The sequence below is a fragment of the Strigops habroptila genome, chromosome 3 (assembly GCF_004027225.2).
Source record: "Strigops habroptila isolate Jane chromosome 3, bStrHab1.2.pri, whole genome shotgun sequence".
NCBI lineage: Eukaryota > Metazoa > Chordata > Aves > Psittaciformes > Psittacidae > Strigops > Strigops habroptila.
This window is the reverse complement of record NC_044279.2, coordinates 65,308,375-65,325,016: the sequence shown is the minus strand read 5'-3', so window position 1 is coordinate 65,325,016 and position 16,642 is coordinate 65,308,375. Positions and strand designations below refer to the sequence as shown.

Below are 16,642 nucleotides of genomic sequence, written 5' to 3'. Positions count from 1 at the left end.
TCCCTTTTTAAAAATGATTTGGGTAGGGTGAGGCAAATCACATTAACAGGCTTATGTATTTATTTCTATCCCAATCTGCATTCTTAGGTAAAGAATCTGGAGAATATCCGATACAGCATCTGATACATTTTAAACCTGTAAGAGCTTTATTTCTGTAACGAAGTTATATTTAGATTACTCACGACGTAAAGAGTAATCATTCACCAGTAAGAAAATGATGAGTAGTTAAGTTGACAGGTTTGTCAGAAGGATCCAATCTATTGAGTTATGGTTAATCTCCAGAGGAATTTTGCTGAAGTCAAGGAAATTTAGCCAAGTATGTACTTGATCCCAGGATCCTTAATGGTGGTAACATTAATTTAGATAAGCAGTGCAAAAATACACATTTGAGCAAGAAAAGCTTTCTCTTGGTGCCTCAATTTGAGGATCTGTGGCTGGAGTTTGTCCAAGAAGCATGTTGCTCTTCCGAGAAACTCACCGTGGCACGTATGCACATTACTACAAAGGTTTTGTACTGATAGGTACCCTATAATACTTTAAAAAGATGTATTAATGCACTGTACTATGATACATGCATCTATTGCTGCTGCAAGTCAGGAACCTTGGTTTTTAATTTGCATGCCATTTGGTATTAGAAATGGCTTTGTGCTTTGTTCTGTGGGAGATTGCATTATCACAGCAGAACTACTGTTTTATGTAAAAGCTCTTGCTAGCCATTCTTTCAAATACATGGTTAACTGGGTTCTCTCAGGGTTATTTGAGGTGCATACAAATATTGGTATTAGTAAAAAGTATCTTTATGTCACTAGTCCTCTGTTGCTATTTTGGAGTTTTATGAATGTTTCAGTGAGCTATAGTTGAAGGAAAGTGTTGCTTGGCTTGATTTCCAAGAGCTTATCTTAAGTCCCACCAGAAACATGTCTCAAGAAATCAAGGAGGAGTCTTTGTGGGTCTCTTTTTGTTTTCTTTTAGCTTGAAAGCCACAAGAAAATGCAAATGCTTCAAAGGAAATTAACCTCTTAACACCCCTCCTCCCCCAGTCTAACAGATGTATCTCCTAATAGAATTTGTAGTCCAGCTAAGTTGCACTATTGTCTTCCCTGGGTCTCCTAGTATCTGTGTCTATTACCAATCCTTTAATATTAGACACTTGCCTTGGGGCTTAACATTTACTAGGCTCCATGCTTTCTTCTCTTCTTCTTCCTCCTCTCTAAAAAAGAGACCTTACCTCCCAGACTAGTTCTCTTGAATCCATAGTTACAGGAAGGAAAATCAGAAACTAGATGGATTTTTGTGACTGCTAAGGATTTTCAAGCTTGTGGCTTTCTGTGTTCTTCTGAGCATGATCTGACAAGATGCCTTTGTGGTAGAGGAGGTCTAACAGAATGTTGCTTTGCTTTGTTTTGTTTCAGAATGTAAAAATAAAACTGAAGTGTTCCTTCTTTTGCTTCTCAAGAGATGAAATCTTAGATGATAACTTGTTATCACCTACTAATTAGAAGGGGAGGGATTCTATCATTTGTGTTATTGTAGACTGAGCTGTAAAACCCCCAAATTGTCAGTAAATAAAAACATTATTTGCTTTTACTACAAATATAGGATTGTGTTGTTTATTAAAAAACCCCAATGCAACCCACCCCCCCAAAAAAAACCAAACAAAAAGCAACAAACCCTCCTCCCCACCCCCAAACCCAACCAAACAAAAAACCCCAACCAAAGCAAAAACCCACCTAAACCCCTGAATTGTGTTTATTGAAAACCATAGCATTTTCAAGCAGAAAAATAAGGGAAATGTTAAAAATTTGTATCTCAGCGCCTAGATATCTTGCATGTCTAAGTACATAGGGAGGAAAGATCTTATCTGGAAGCAATGGGTTTGCATTATACTCTGAAACAAAGTATTTTTGCACGGAGCGAACTATACATTTGGTGATATTAAAGGAAGAGTTATCTCATGGTTTATTTCAGTGTTGATAGGGAATTATTATTGCTTGTATTCTTCTTGTGCCTTATTCATGAGCCAGGAATCTGTTGTGCTGGATGTTCTACTGATATAGAATAAAAGTCCGCCCCTTTCTTCGAAAATTCGAAATCCAAATAGTGTTGGCAAAGTTAGGACAATTTACCATGCAATGTCCATGGGTAATTTTCAAATGTAAATATTTAACTTGTAGGAATTCAATACTTGAAGTGAGAGGAGATTGTGCACTTGCTGTTTTCACTGAAATGGACTTGTTTGTTTCACATTGCTAGTAGCTTATTGTGTCTTCTTATGTTAATGGCATGCAGCAAAAAAATCCTCTGTTGGAGAGGGAGATAAAGGAAAACAAATATCTAGTAGCAAATGAAGCATGGTTCTTGAATAAGTTTGGGTTTTTTGTTTGTTTAGATTTTAAAGAATGTTTAGTCTCAACTATGGCAAACGAACTGTCTTAAATCATGTATCTTTTATGTGTGTGTTCTGAAGCCTCAAAACAATTTACAGGAAAAATTCTTTAACTCTCTTATCTGGGGCTAACAACTACACACTGACTTTTAGTCTGACATGATGTTTAGAAGTGTATGTGTATATTATAAATTTTGTTATAGAAAAAGCCATAGTTCAGGTTGCAATCCAGCTTTCATTATAGCTCCCATCTCTACTTACAAATTACCTCCAGAAAAATCTTTTCGGAAAATATTAGCAGTTAGCTGTTAGAATTAATGTTTTGTCAACTTTAAAAACACCCAAAAAACCCCTAAACAACAACAACAAGAAAAAAAAAACCACCAAAAAAAAACCCCCACCCAAACCAAAAACCTCAAAAAACCAAAAAACCAGGCAAATAAGGAAAAACATCCGAATCATGCTCTGAAGAAAGTGAATGCTATATGCATGCAGCACTGCATTTGCTAGTGAAAATTTCCAGGGATGTCAACTGAAAAGTTAATGAAGATTTCTGGAAAAGACTGTTTTTTTCCTACTTCAAGATTTTAAACTTTGCGGATGATTAGTTGTTATTGTCCTGAGATACTGAAAGGCTTTTGGGCTTTTAAAAAAGTACATTGGAAGAGTGAGGTTTTAAAACCAATGAAGGAGAGTTCCCGGTCAGTCAGACTGAGGGCCCTCACTTCCCCCCTGGGGAGTGATGAGCATTCTTACAATGTGCCTGTGTAGCTGTGAGGAGCTAAAGGTTTTGAGTAAAGTGGGGTTTACTTGAAGGGTTCTCTTGATAGATTGACTGATGGAAGAAAAACATAAGCTTTCTGTGGAAGGGCCTTCCTTCAGGTCAGTCTTGCTTTAGATTAGCAAAAAAAACTGCTTCTCACTGTAAATCGCCTCGTGGATATGGTTCTGGAGAAATGTTTTTCTGGCCTCGTCTAAAAGACTTAGAGTGCGGGAGGTACTGCCACCAATCTAGGAAGTCAATAGACGTGCTTCACTCTCTCTGTGGTTAGAAAGTGTTTTTGAAGGTACATAATGAATTTTTCTTACTACAGAAACATTACTTCTGCTTATTCACTGTGAGTATGGTGATAGATATTCCCTTCTGTTTGAAATAAAATACACACACATTTAGAAATATGTATTAAGAAGCATATATGTGTATATATAATATACATATATACACACGCTTGTTATCATACCCTCTTTACACTCACATCTTCAGGATCAGCAATCCAAGTTCTGGCATTCCCATTTCTGTCACTTTGCCTCATAGCTCATGTTTTCTAGGCCTTTGGTTGGTCTCCTTGCTCTCCTCTCAGATTTTATCGCTATATATATACTACATTGTGATGATTGCATTTTGTGGGAAGAAGGCAGTATGACAATATCAACTTCTGTTCCGTTGGGGATCCAGTATAACCCCCAAGGCTTTTCTGGAAATAATTTAGGCAGATGATTCATTTTGCTTAAACACTTTGCATTTGTCCCTGCTGAACTCCATTCTATTTTTAAGACTTTTTCTCCAATTCATGAAGTTCATTTTGAATTCAAATTCTGTCCTTCAGGGTATTTGCTTTACCTCCCAAATTCACAGTTACCTGCTTGTTTAATAACACCATTCACCAGTTCATCATCCAGATTATTAGTGAAAACATGGCACAGAATTGGATCCGGGGCAAGCACTTGGGTGTTTCCATGTGACACATCCTTCAATTTAGAGTGTGTACCAAAGATAACTGCTCTCAGGCATCCACTGGTTCTATACTCGTGTTACAGCAATACTTTTCTTGCTGATATGTCCCTAGCATCCTTGTGAAATTGTCATATATACAAGTCATAATAAAGTCAGCAGAACAGCACCTACCGCTTCCACCTTGCGTGTGAATTCTGTTACCCAGTTCTGGAATGAATTAGTTTTCTTTGACACAATGTATTCATGACAAATCCATGTCTGCTGTTCTCCAAGTACTTGCTGTCACTTGTTTATGTTACATACTCTAGATCTTTTTCTGGAGATTGAAGTTCAACTGGGTTTAATTTTCTCCCTTTTCCACCTTTTTAACTGGGTAATCAATTCACACTTCCTCAGTCCTCTGAGGTGTCTCCTGTCTTCCATGAATTCAAACAGCAGATAACAGCTTTGAGATTACTTCAGAAAGCTCTGTAAATATTCTAGGATATTCTGTGGGGTGGTACCTAAGTAGCTGAAACCATGGACATTATCTACGTACTTCCTAGCTTGTTTCCCATTCACAGTTGGGGATTAATTGTGCTAGTCACCTGCTCTTGATGGATTTTTCTTTAGTAAAAATTGATGCAAAAAGGTCATGTAATACTTAAGCCTTCTTACAATCATCTGTCAAATGCTCTTTAATCTTTAAGGTCCCAACCCAAACCGTTCTATGAGTCTGTGAAATTTGTCCGTATACATGGACTTTTCTGTTTAATTACTATTCAGATGCTTAAACTCATGAACCATAGCACAGAAGTCCTTGAGAGAGAAGAGTTTTGTGCACCAGCTGGACAGAGTCAACAGTAAAAATTCTTGTTAAAGGGTGATAAGGATTAGTAGGGTGATAATGCTGTGGATCACAGTGCTTAGTGAGTTATTGCATTTGGGTGGGGGATGAATCTCTATTGCCCAGTTCTGGTCAACTTCCAGCTGAATAAAAGTATAAACAAATATGATTAAACTGGTTTAGAGATCCTGAAACTTTATTTGTAGTAGGGAAATGGAGTGAAGTATTTTAACTGCTACACTGCAAAATGAAAATAGCAAATCCAGTAACTGCAGCTCTCTACAGCAAAGTTTTGTGGTGGGGGAGAAATGAGTGCCGCAGGTGAAATTTAGCATGGTGCCTTGCAAGTTCAGTATGAACTGTTTTCTGCTTGCTTCCTAGGAATTAACACTAAGCATTTAGATCATAGGTTAGAATTTCATTCGCCCTGAAACTTTGGCTATGCTGTCTTTGAAAATAGTTTGCTCAGTGCTTGAATGTACTTTCCGTGAAGCTGTGAGCTTCACTCTGTAATTTAAGCTATTCCTATTAACTGCCTGTAGATCAAGTCATTTGTCACTGCCGTTAGTTGTTTAGTACAGATAGAGTCTGCAGCCTCTGAGCTTCATAAAACAGACGGATCCTTATCAGTAATCAATATTTGTAATATCTGTTAATATAAATCTGTCACTACTGACTCATCTTTTGAAATTAATTTGAGACAAAGCACTTTACCATGAACACCAGTCCCATAATAGAAGCAAAAGCAATGAAAACACTGTAAGTTGTATCCTTAACTTTGCTGGCACATCAAGTCATAATGCATAGACTTGAATCCTCATGTGAAACCTAGCTAATAAGCAATAATAATGAAGAAGCTTGACACATTCCCAAATTGCATAAAAGTCTTCATTAAGATGCAGCAGCTGTTTATTTCCAGGACCACATGGTCTAGTCAGCATGATAAGAACACAAGTGGTGATGGATTAGCAAGTTTGCTTTTACTGGAAAACACACACATCTTTCTTATCCACTCTAATAGATCAGTATTAAAGAAGAGCTGGAGTTGGAGAATAATTAGAGTAATTTTCCATTTATTTTTCTTTCCAGCATGCCTCAGGGTAGGGAGGTCAAATAGATGCTAAAGAGAAAAACTGCATCTGAAACTGGTCTGAAAATAAATATGCATCCCATGAGCAGTGCTGTGTACAATTTGCTTAGCCTTAGAAAACTAAGTTTGTCCGCCAGTTGATTGCCTGCTTCATCGAGGAAATCTGCTTAGCCTGAGCAATTCTGAAAGCTCTTTTTCTTCAGTTTCAAATTCAGAGGGATGTGAATTAACTATTTCCCAATTTCTTGTTTCTTTCAGCTTTCCCTTTCACATGTCAGAGTCATATTACTCACCAGCTTCCTTTGGCTGGTTTGCAACTAGGAGGTTTTTCAGTGAGCAGAGACAAGCTCTAGATTTTCCTGCTCTGCAATGAAACTCTAACAGCCTGGAAATCTTATGGCAATGCCTGACATAAAATAACATCTGACTATCATGTCCTTCCTTGCGATTCAGTGAGATGAATTTAAAAATCTTGTATGTTTTCTAGGCAGAGGCATATCCTGTTGCATTCTGTGTGTCAATGTAATTGTATTTATTCTACCTGCTGTAATTCATTTTTAGTACAGTCATTGGTCATTGCTGTGATATCTTGGCACTGCACATCCACCTATGAAATATTCATCTTGGGTGGGTAATTATTTGTGTTCAAGAACAGTTTGCCAGTTCCCCAGTTTTAAATGTCTTTCACCTGATTTTTTAAGGAAAACAGTGTCATGTGGTCTTGTGTTTGCTTTGCCTAGTAGTCTATAGGATTCCATCTGATCTATTTAGTAGAACCATGTTTCTATACTAAAGTGGAACACCATTAATAGTAGACTTCAAGCTTGCTTTGAAATAAAAGGTGATCAAACAAAGTACTGGGTTTATACTATCTGCTGTTTGCATGTACACTCTTCTGAAGCATAGTCTCTGCTGATCAGAAAACACAATCTTTAGAGTGTGCAGTGTTTTGAAACTGAACTCTGGTTTCATGGCCTGTGAAGGAATAAGATCTGTAAGTCATTTGGACTTCCTTTTACCTGTATCTCAATGTATGAGCCACAGGCAAGTCCACGAAAAAAAGAGAAGTAGTCTCTGAAATCTTATATGACATATCTAAACAGGAAGTTCTTTCCAATTAAAGTTTGCTGTTGTGACTTTGTGTAGATTTTATGTTGCACTTTTCTAACATGGCTTACATTTTCTTCATACTATGAAGTGTTTGTGGCAAAATTCAGTTAGTCTTTCACAAGTTCTCATGTATCACAATTGAAGCACACTCCAAGGAGGAAGGGAATCTGAAGCTTCAAAATTCACTCATCTTGAAGTGACTGAAGTTTTAACTTATATTGCTGAAAAAGCTTCATTGAAGAGACACAGGTGACTTCACTGCCTTTACTGAAACAAAGGAACAATTGCACTAGCTTGAAAGGGTGACTTTCATTTTCTGTACTGCTAAGACCTAAATATCAGCCACATGTCGCCTGACATATATCTTGTTATTATGTTTGGATAAAAGCACATACTCCCTCAGTTTTGGCTAAAAGACGCACAAAACTTGAGACTTCTAGGTCTTATCATTCTTGTTAATACATGCCTTTTAAATGTTACTCCATTGATTTCAATAGTTCATCTAACTTACAATCAGCTTATAAGGAGTCAGTTCCAGATTCTAAATATATTAGTTGGCCTAAACTGCCTGCACAGCATCCTATAGAGCACAAAAGCAACAAACCCTTCCTTTGTGTTCCAGTTTCTGCTTCAGTGTACCTTCTAGTCAGGCTGTTCTTAGGCTGACTACAGCAGCCCGCAAACAATATGTACTGTTCGCAGAGAGAATTATGGTCATTGTTAAAACTTCACTTTACCTTGAGGCATTATTGAAAACATAAGGATTTTTATGACAGGACTTGAGAACTTCATTTGGGTGCTTTGCCAAATAATAGCACAGTGCTGCATGTCTGTGTGATAAAGTGATGCGAACTAGCATCACCTTTTGAACTTTCAAACAGTCCAACTTGCAAAATGTGTGAGTAACAAAGGAAAAGAGGACAGTGTCTTTTCTGTGAATCTGTGGAGATTGTATTGATTGAAGATGCTTCTAATAGCTCAGTGTCTATTGGGTCTTGTTGGCAGACCTGCAAGACAAATGACTGCATAGTAGTGTTACTTTAAATTGAAGAGTTTGAGTTGGAGAAACAAGGTGGTTGTAAGTGAATACCCTACACTTATCCTGAATCTTGATTTTACTGATACTTAAAATACTGATACTTGTGTTTAAAAAAAAAAAATTATCTTTTCTGCTGTTAAAAGTGTCTGTACAAATTCCTGTTTTTTATCTTTTCCTTTCACAGGTTCCAACTATGGGAGTCCCCGTCCAGCTCATGCCAACATGAATGCCAATGCAGCAGCAGGGCTTGCCCCAGAGCATATCCCTACTCCAGGGGCAGCTCTGTCCTGGCAAGCTGCGATTGATGCTGCCAGGCAAGCCAAACTGATGGGTAGTGCTGGCAATGCAACAATATCCACAGCTAGCTCCACGCAGAGGAAACGGCAGCAGTATGGGAAACAGAAAAAACAGGGTACCACCACAGCTACACGTCCTCCCCGGGCACTGCTGTGTTTAACACTGAAAAATCCCATCCGGAGGGCATGCATCAACATCGTTGAATGGAAATATCCTTTTTGATGTTCTCATTTGGAAAACAGCAAATTGTTTGTGCACATCAGGCGCTATTCATAAGTGTGAAGAAATCAATACATTAAGTTGAAAGGCACCACTGGGAACGTAAAGTACATGAATAGTTTTTGATGTCTTAACTAAGATCATTTATGCTGGGGGAAAAAAGATTTTAATGTTTAGGACTGAAGCCTTAACTATACCCTTGTGTAAGAAACCACTAGAAGTTTAAATGATAAAGGTTAGGGGTTGAAATTTTCTTTTTTAAAAACACATGGCCAAGGATGAAATTGATGGGAGATATGCAAGGTATCTGAGGCCAGAACTGAACTGACTCGATGGGATTGATAGCAGCTGCTGGCTTTCCCTTCTTTTTTTTTTTTTTTTTTTTTCTGTAGTTAAAACAGTAGCACCAGTGTCACCGGTTAAACAGCTCTGGTGGTTTGAATCATATGCTTTTTTTGTTAAACACGTGGTATCACACTTTCTACAGTATAGAGAAAAGAATGGGAAAAAAGGAGGAGGAAAAAACCCCAAACGCAATAAGACCATGAAACAGGGCTAAAGTCTTAATTATTTTGAAATTGCACTTAAACCAATAAGGCTCACTAACGTATGGTAAGAGATACTCGTTATCTAGAAGCAGGGTAAAAGAAAGACAGTAATCCTGCAACATGTACAAATGCAGTATAAGGCCAGATCTAGTAGTCTGAACAAGAGACAGACTGTCAGAGATGATAGATGATAACCACTGACACAGAGCTGCAGAATGTAAGGGTCAGTGCTGTTTTCCTGTAAAGTCAGTGGGAGTTTGGCCATTGGTTTCATTGTGTGGAAGGAGAAAATCACCCAAGTCTGATGAGCACAAGCTGGAATTTAAGGATTTGGTGGGAAACACAAACTGAAATAAAATACACCTCCCTTGCCTTCCCAAAGGGAAATTGAGTCTTACCCTGAACAGTAACTGTCAGTAAATTGGAAGCTAATCAGATTCTTCAGAAAATACAAAAGAGAAAGCACGTTGTTAGGGATAGATAAGCATGTCAAGGGAAGGCAGTACAGAACTTGGCAGTAGTTAGTATGGTAAAAAAACGAATGACGGCATTTAAGACAATGTGATAATATTGTTCCTTTGGGGGTCTGGTGGGACGTTAGAAAGATGAAAACAGAATACAATTATTATGTCTTGCTGACATGGACATATTTTCCAGGTGAAGAATGTTTTAAAATGTTCCTGTCAATTCTTAGATGTCCTTAAACTACCTGCCTGCCTATTCCTTTCTTCAGATGCTAATTTTTAATCCCTATGATTAGGTTTGCTACTTCTTATCCCTTTGGACATAGCTCTGGTGTTTTAAGAAGATGGATGGTGACTAACAGGATGAAGCTGAATATTGGTTCGCTTGCCAGCACCCCAGTAACCACATGTCTTTAGAAAAAGAGCACAAAGTGACATTTGATAAATGAATAAGATCACCAATGAGTGGTGGGAATAATGTGTTGTAGGACAGGATACAGCACTGCTGAGATCAAGAGAGGACCAAACAATGCAATTAAAGCAATCAAAAGGTGCTGATGATTGCATTTTATGGTTTTATTTGCTTTTAGGTGAGTTGATGGAAGTATTTTTGTTTTCCATCAGAACCTGTCATTGGACATCTAGTGTTTATAAATGTGAAACACTTCAATGACAAGTAACAATATCAAAGGCTTGTGATGAAATTTTATTCTGTACTCTGACTTATCCTAATCGCTAAAAACTACTGAGAAAAGCTTAGCTTAATTTGCTGAACCACTAAAGTCTAAGCATAGTAGATATTAAATATCAAATGGTACTTCTGTGGTATTTCTTACCCAAACATTATAGCATTAAGAGCCTGAAGGTGCAATTGCATATAAGAAAAAGTGAAATGAAGCGATTGCCTTATTTTGCAAAGATTTAGCTGTGTGTTTAATTTTCTGCTCTGTGTGCAGTGTATTTGTAGATTTTATACCATTTTATTTTTACAGTGCAGAAAGAGAAGTTGAAGAAAGTATGCATAAACAGTGATATGTTAATAGATAACAATGCTGTCAAAACCAAGAAGTCTAGGAAAAAAGTGATTAAGAAAAGGAGAGCCTATGGAAATTCAGGTGTTTATACAGTAAACACTATATACACAGCCTGAACTTTTTGAGAAGTCCCATGGATATCATCTTCATCTGGTTTTCTTCCTCAATATGGTCATATATTTCCTATTATTTATAGGTTTAAGCATGGTAGTTTGGCGAGTTTGGAACCCTTTGACTCTTCCATATGTGAAATGTAGAAAGTATCTGAGCATACACAGGTGCCTGGGATTTGTGTATATCCTGCAGTTCAGGCAGCTGCACATCCCGATCTCCAGGTCTTTCCTGCTAAAACCTGCTGAGAACAGTAGTCTGCTGGCCAGAATCATACATGTTGTGTTGACATTCGGCAATGCTGCAAAGCCAGTCCCATGGTATATAAATTCATGCTCAAATGCACTCTGTGGCACAGGTTATACTTGGCATTCTCCCTGTCCTGTCCTGCTCTTAATTCCCCTCCAGAATACTGGTGAGTTATCGCAGAGCTAGTTTCCAGGATATTCTTGCAGGCGAGTAAATGTAGACAGACTGTAAATCTGGTCTCTAGTCTGAGTTTGGAGGCACTTCACAGTATTTAGGTTTAAGAAGTCCACACAAGTAGACTAAGTACCGTGCCAGCAAATTGGTCAGTAGGAAAATGTCCTTTGATTCCAATGGGCAGTCAGTGGGGCATCAAGATTGTGCAGGATTTGCTTGTTGAACATCCAAAATGTTTGGGGTATTTTCTCTAACAAAGTTGATGCCTGGCTGAAATGCCCTTGAATTGGTGCTACTTTCTTTGTCATAAGAACTCTTAGCTTCCCATTGTCCCTAATATACCGTGTAGGCACATTTGTTTTCCCTATGAATACTAAAGGAAATCCAAATTAAAAAGAAGAAATACTGCCTCAAATAATTTTTAAGCAAAACAAGCATACATGGCAATGTGCAGCATAAGCATATTTTGGACAAAACTTTTTTCTTTTGCCTTAACAAACCTTATCATCATTTAAATGTCTTCTAATTGAATGTATGCATGTATTTCTTGGGCTCTTGCATTTAACTTTGAGATATCAGAGAGAGATTGAGAAAGGCGGGAGAGGGGGGAGAGAATACAACAATGACAAAAAAAAAAAACAAACCCTAAACTTTTGCTAAAATTATTTCAGGGTTTGTAAATGCAGATGGAAAAGACTGAGAGAAGCTAATTGTAAGACGAAAGATGGCAGTCCTTCTAGAACAGGCTTCTGCTATCAAAAATAGTACAGCCACACTTGAAGGAAAATAGGGAAAATGTAATCTAAATAAATAAAGGAAGAAAAAACTTTTAAGAAATCTGTGTTTACTCTGGCACGCGACTGGCCTACACTTCTTTTGACATATTAGGAAGATTCTTGGCTGGGAGCTCCTAAAAGCACTTAAAAAGGCATATGTTTCTTTTCAGAATATAAGGGGCTTGGAATGTTTTCTTTAAACAGAATCCTTATAAATCTTTTTTTCTTTTTTATTTGTGTGTGCACATTTTGGAAAAATTGCCTTAACTCCATTCCTCAGACCATTTGAAATAATTATTTTACTGACTATTTTTGCCAATTGTGTGGCCTTAGCTATCTATATCCCCTTTCCAGAAGATGATTCCAATGCCACCAATTCCAATCTGGTAAGTCCTTAATGGTGTTCAGTCTTACTATTTTGAAGTCCTTTTTAAAAGTGACCAGAGAGACTGTTGAAGCTAGGGAACATAGATGTATCTACCAAAGGTGAGAATGTAATAAAGTAAAAATTGGATTGGACTGCTGTGTCTCCTCTTCTATGTTAGCATCTGTTTCAGTTGAGCTGGCTTTAGAAAAGAATGTTCCAAAAATTGTATGGATGCCGTATGTGATGTTTTGGTTAACACGTTTCTGCATGCTGCAAAAGTGCTTGGTAAGTTTTGAACTGCAGGTATTTGCAGAAGAAATCTTTTAATCATGGATTATATGATGGATTTTGTCTTAAAGTGCCATTGGGTAATTGATACTGTCCTTGTCTCAGGTGGTACTCGAGAGCACAGCTTCATGACTAATTTGTAAGGAAATACATTAATTCTTGCATTTCACAGACATATGTGTGATTGGACAATGTTTGCAGGTTTGGGGTTTTTTGTTTATCTGTTTTTTTTTTTCCGTCCCTCTTGTTGAGGAAAATAACTTTTCCTCTGTCACCACTGATGCTAATATTGGAGCTTTGGGATAGAGCTGTCTGTATAAAAAGGCAAGAGTGTTTACTTTGGGCTTAGCATGAAGTCATAGCAAAAAATTCTCTTCAGTAAGGACACAGCGTAAACCAGTTCTGGAACACAATTCACTGAATTAGCAGAAAATGTTTTTCTTTCTCTCAAATATGTGAACAAATCTCTCACTTGTCTGGTTGGATCAGGATGAAAACTTGCTCCTAGAGTTTAAGAGTTGGGATGCTCCTTCCTGATTAAAATTTACTGAGACATAAGAAATTTAAGAGCAACAGAGGAGGAAAACAAAAGCCATACTTCCAAAGTAGGGATAATTGGGGTGGCTGACAGATGTTGTAATTAAAATGATCCATGCTGTTCTTGGAAGTCAGTCACTTGATTAAATATCTCTTGGAGTTGTACAAAACAAATTGCAAACTTCAGGACTTTGCTAGACCAGTACTTCTTTGTTAAAAAAAAGGAGGAATAAAAAAATTTAACGCTTTTCTTCTGTAGCCCCTTATAGAAGTTTAAAAATAGGAGCAGGAGGAGATAAGTGATTGTTAACTTTTAACTGTTCTTTATATTGACAGAATATGTGATCTTGTCTTATTTCTCTTTTGCTGTTATCTTTTTGTTAGCTTGACTTAGTGATTAACAGTGATGAATTGTGGTGTGTATATTTAAGACAGTTCAGTGTGGCAGCTTTCAAAATGAGAATCTTTTAAAAAGCATACTCAATTCAATTGACTCTCTTGTGATAAAAGACAGTATATTTATTGCACATTCTGACTTCCAAGGTTGAAAGAGGAAAACGAAGCAGAGTTGAAGGTTAGAGAACTCTCTAATTTGTCTTGAGCTAAATTTTGTGTGGGTATTTGCCTTATTTCAGTGAAGAGACTGTTGGCTAATACTAGGCTGGGAGTATATTCTTATTGAATGAGGTTTATTGAAACTCTTCTATCAGAAAATATATGCACCTTGTGAGCTGAGTTGCTATTCTGCATCTGTTTTCCAGGGCATCTTTTGCATCATTTGGTCAATCTATCAAAACACTCATGTTATTTGTGAGTAGGAGTTAAAAAAGCCCAGCCAAGCAAGAATCATCGTCTGAGGAAAGTTTAGAAATGTTATAGCCGTGAAGATGAGGAGGCATTGTTAATTTATCTAAATAGCAGTTTTAGAGGGGGAGAAGAAAGTAAAATGGGGAGTCTGCTTGACTACACATTGTTCTTTGGGTCTTAATGGAAAAAGTAATTAAAAACAGAAAACGGGATACTTAGTATTCCATGAAGGGCTTGCACTAGTGGATGTAAGACTTTATTCTAGACTATAGAGGAAACCCTGGACCTCTAACTGCCCAGTAGCCTTTGGTCCTGTGATATCTTGTTAGTCCCTTGTTGTGGTTGTTTTGTGGGTTTGTGGTTTTGTTTGTTTGTTTTCGCAGGGTGATATACATATATCTTGGCATGTATATATTGCTGTTTGGAAACACAGTTTTTGCGTATGTCATATGCTGCATTCTGAACTTTTCATAGAATTGTGGAGAGTTGTGTATTGTGATGAGTAAGTAAAGAACTGAGCAATAGGGAGGGGAAGTGGAGGCAAATGGGTGAAATAAGGGTGAAAAAATGTGTTAGTTGTGTTTTGGAAGGGGATGAAAGCATAGATGAAATGCAGTTAAAGGGAAGTTATTCCAGATGGTAGGAACTGCAGAAGAGTGGGACCTTACTCTCAAAGAGCCAAACTACATGGAAGCAACTAGAAAGAAGCTGGGGTTAAGAATATGTTACTGTAAAAGCTCATATACTTGCTTGATTTTTACCTTTTCTTCCTACCTATGCGCATGTGTTTTGCAATCAGATTTATGTTGTAGCCATGAGGTCTAGAGCTCTAAAAGCTGAAAGAGGAAAGGAATGTATGACTACAATGTGTGCATATAAGTTAATAGCATGCACAGATTTATGTACAGTGCAAAAGTGTGAGTCTGACCAAATGCATACAGAATCTTCCTATCTGTACAGAAGAAATTGCCACTTCTGTAACTCTTGATTCATTTCCATTTTTCAGTTTAGTTTTTTTAGGGGTAAAGCTACCACAGAAACTCCCACATTCTATGTTTCCTCAGCCATCCTTAACTTCCTGAGACATGAAGAAACTATCTACAGAAAACATATGATGGATAGTAGCTGTTTTACAAGGTCTGAAAGTGTCACAACAGTTTTCCAATAAGCTGCCACTTTTCCCTTAGGGTCTGAGTATTCCTTCTCTAAGGTTTCATCATAACTTTTCAAACAACGTTTTCTTTGCGGGCTGAGGTAAAAATTCAGTCGCTTGTTTTTAACAAGATAATGGAGTAGAGGGTGGTGAGAGGTGAGAAAGGAGTTCTGAATTGTGGGAGTGGCTTTGTCTCTAAAAGTAAAAAATGATAGCTGAATAATGTTTTGATAAATAGTTTAATTTCACAGATGTGATCAGCCACTGGTCAAATAGGGCTTATTTATTGCTTTATGCCTTCTACAGAAGTCTTCAAGAGACACATGCTTCATTTACCTGTACAAAACCAGGAACCTATAGTCATCTCAATTTTAATAAGCCTTGTCTTTAAGTGCAAAATCTATTTGATATGATGCCACAGTAATTAGTACAAGCATTAGAAATAAATAGAGAAGACTCCAATAAATAATTCCTTCCTTTTTGTGTTAGCAAGGAATTGTGATTAGCTGTCATGTACTACAAGTTTAGGCCAAATAGCACACAGATGTTCTGAATGGTTCTCTGCAATTTGGCTTCCTGTAATAATAATAATATTTCCTGTAGATCCTCAAGCCGTTTTCATCAAGTCTAGGGATGGTAACTTGGACTGTGAAGCACTTTAGTTTTTCAAGTGCACGCTTACACCAAAACCTCAGATTTCACATTTTTATGCTCACTGCCATGTCTTTGTCACTGGCTATAAGAAAAATGCCAGAACAATATAATGCAGTCATAACATGCTTGAAATTGCTTCAGCAGTTTCTGTATTTTACTTCTGCAATGTGTTCACTGGAAAACAATTGAACTCACACAAGTGCAGGGGAGTTGTAGTAGGTGCAAAAATTTTTTTGTAACGAACTCTGCTGAAACTTTGCTTGAATTTACAAGTAAAGCTCATGCAAAGAACAGTAACGTATTCTCTTGATGCAGTCAGGAAAACTGGAGCTTGTTTGAAGGGAAATAAAGTTAGCCTGCATGAGAAGCTGTAACTGATATGGAGGCTTTCTGCTTGTTATCCCTGCAATTATGCATTAGAACAGAGATAATGTACACTTAGGAATAAAACTATGGACCGCCTAAGATACGAAGCTGAGAGGAAAATGCTTCTGTCACTTTACTGGCAATTGCAAATGGCACAAGCCTGGTCAATGTCACAGCATGGCGATAACATAACGAGGTTAAGACCAAGGTTTACAACACGTTCCGTGGAAGGCAACTCAGTTGTTTATGCTTTGGATAAATAGCAGGAGGAGATTCCTTGTGTTGTTTTGATAGCTCTGCTTTCCCTCCCTTGTTCTTATTACAGAAAGGAAATCCTGTTTTATACTAGCTAAATTTGAAAAAAAGATCTCTTATGTTTATATGTGAGCTTATAAAGGGATATCACCTTCAG

The 16,642-nt window shown here is 37.4% G+C and overlaps 1 protein-coding gene across 7 annotated transcripts in view; it reads left to right on the top strand.

Annotated features, from left to right (window-relative positions):
• CACNA1C (calcium voltage-gated channel subunit alpha1 C) overlaps positions 1-16,642 on the top strand; it is a 440,223-nt gene that overhangs the window by 19,796 nt on the left and 403,785 nt on the right. For all 7 annotated transcript variants that reach the window (XM_030480605.1, XM_030480603.1, XM_030480597.1 and 4 more), the window contains exons 2-3: positions 8,371-8,692; positions 12,339-12,444. In XM_030480605.1, coding sequence (XP_030336465.1) covers positions 8,371-8,692; positions 12,339-12,444 — 428 coding nt within the window. The remainder of the gene's footprint in view (positions 1-8,370; positions 8,693-12,338; positions 12,445-16,642) is intronic.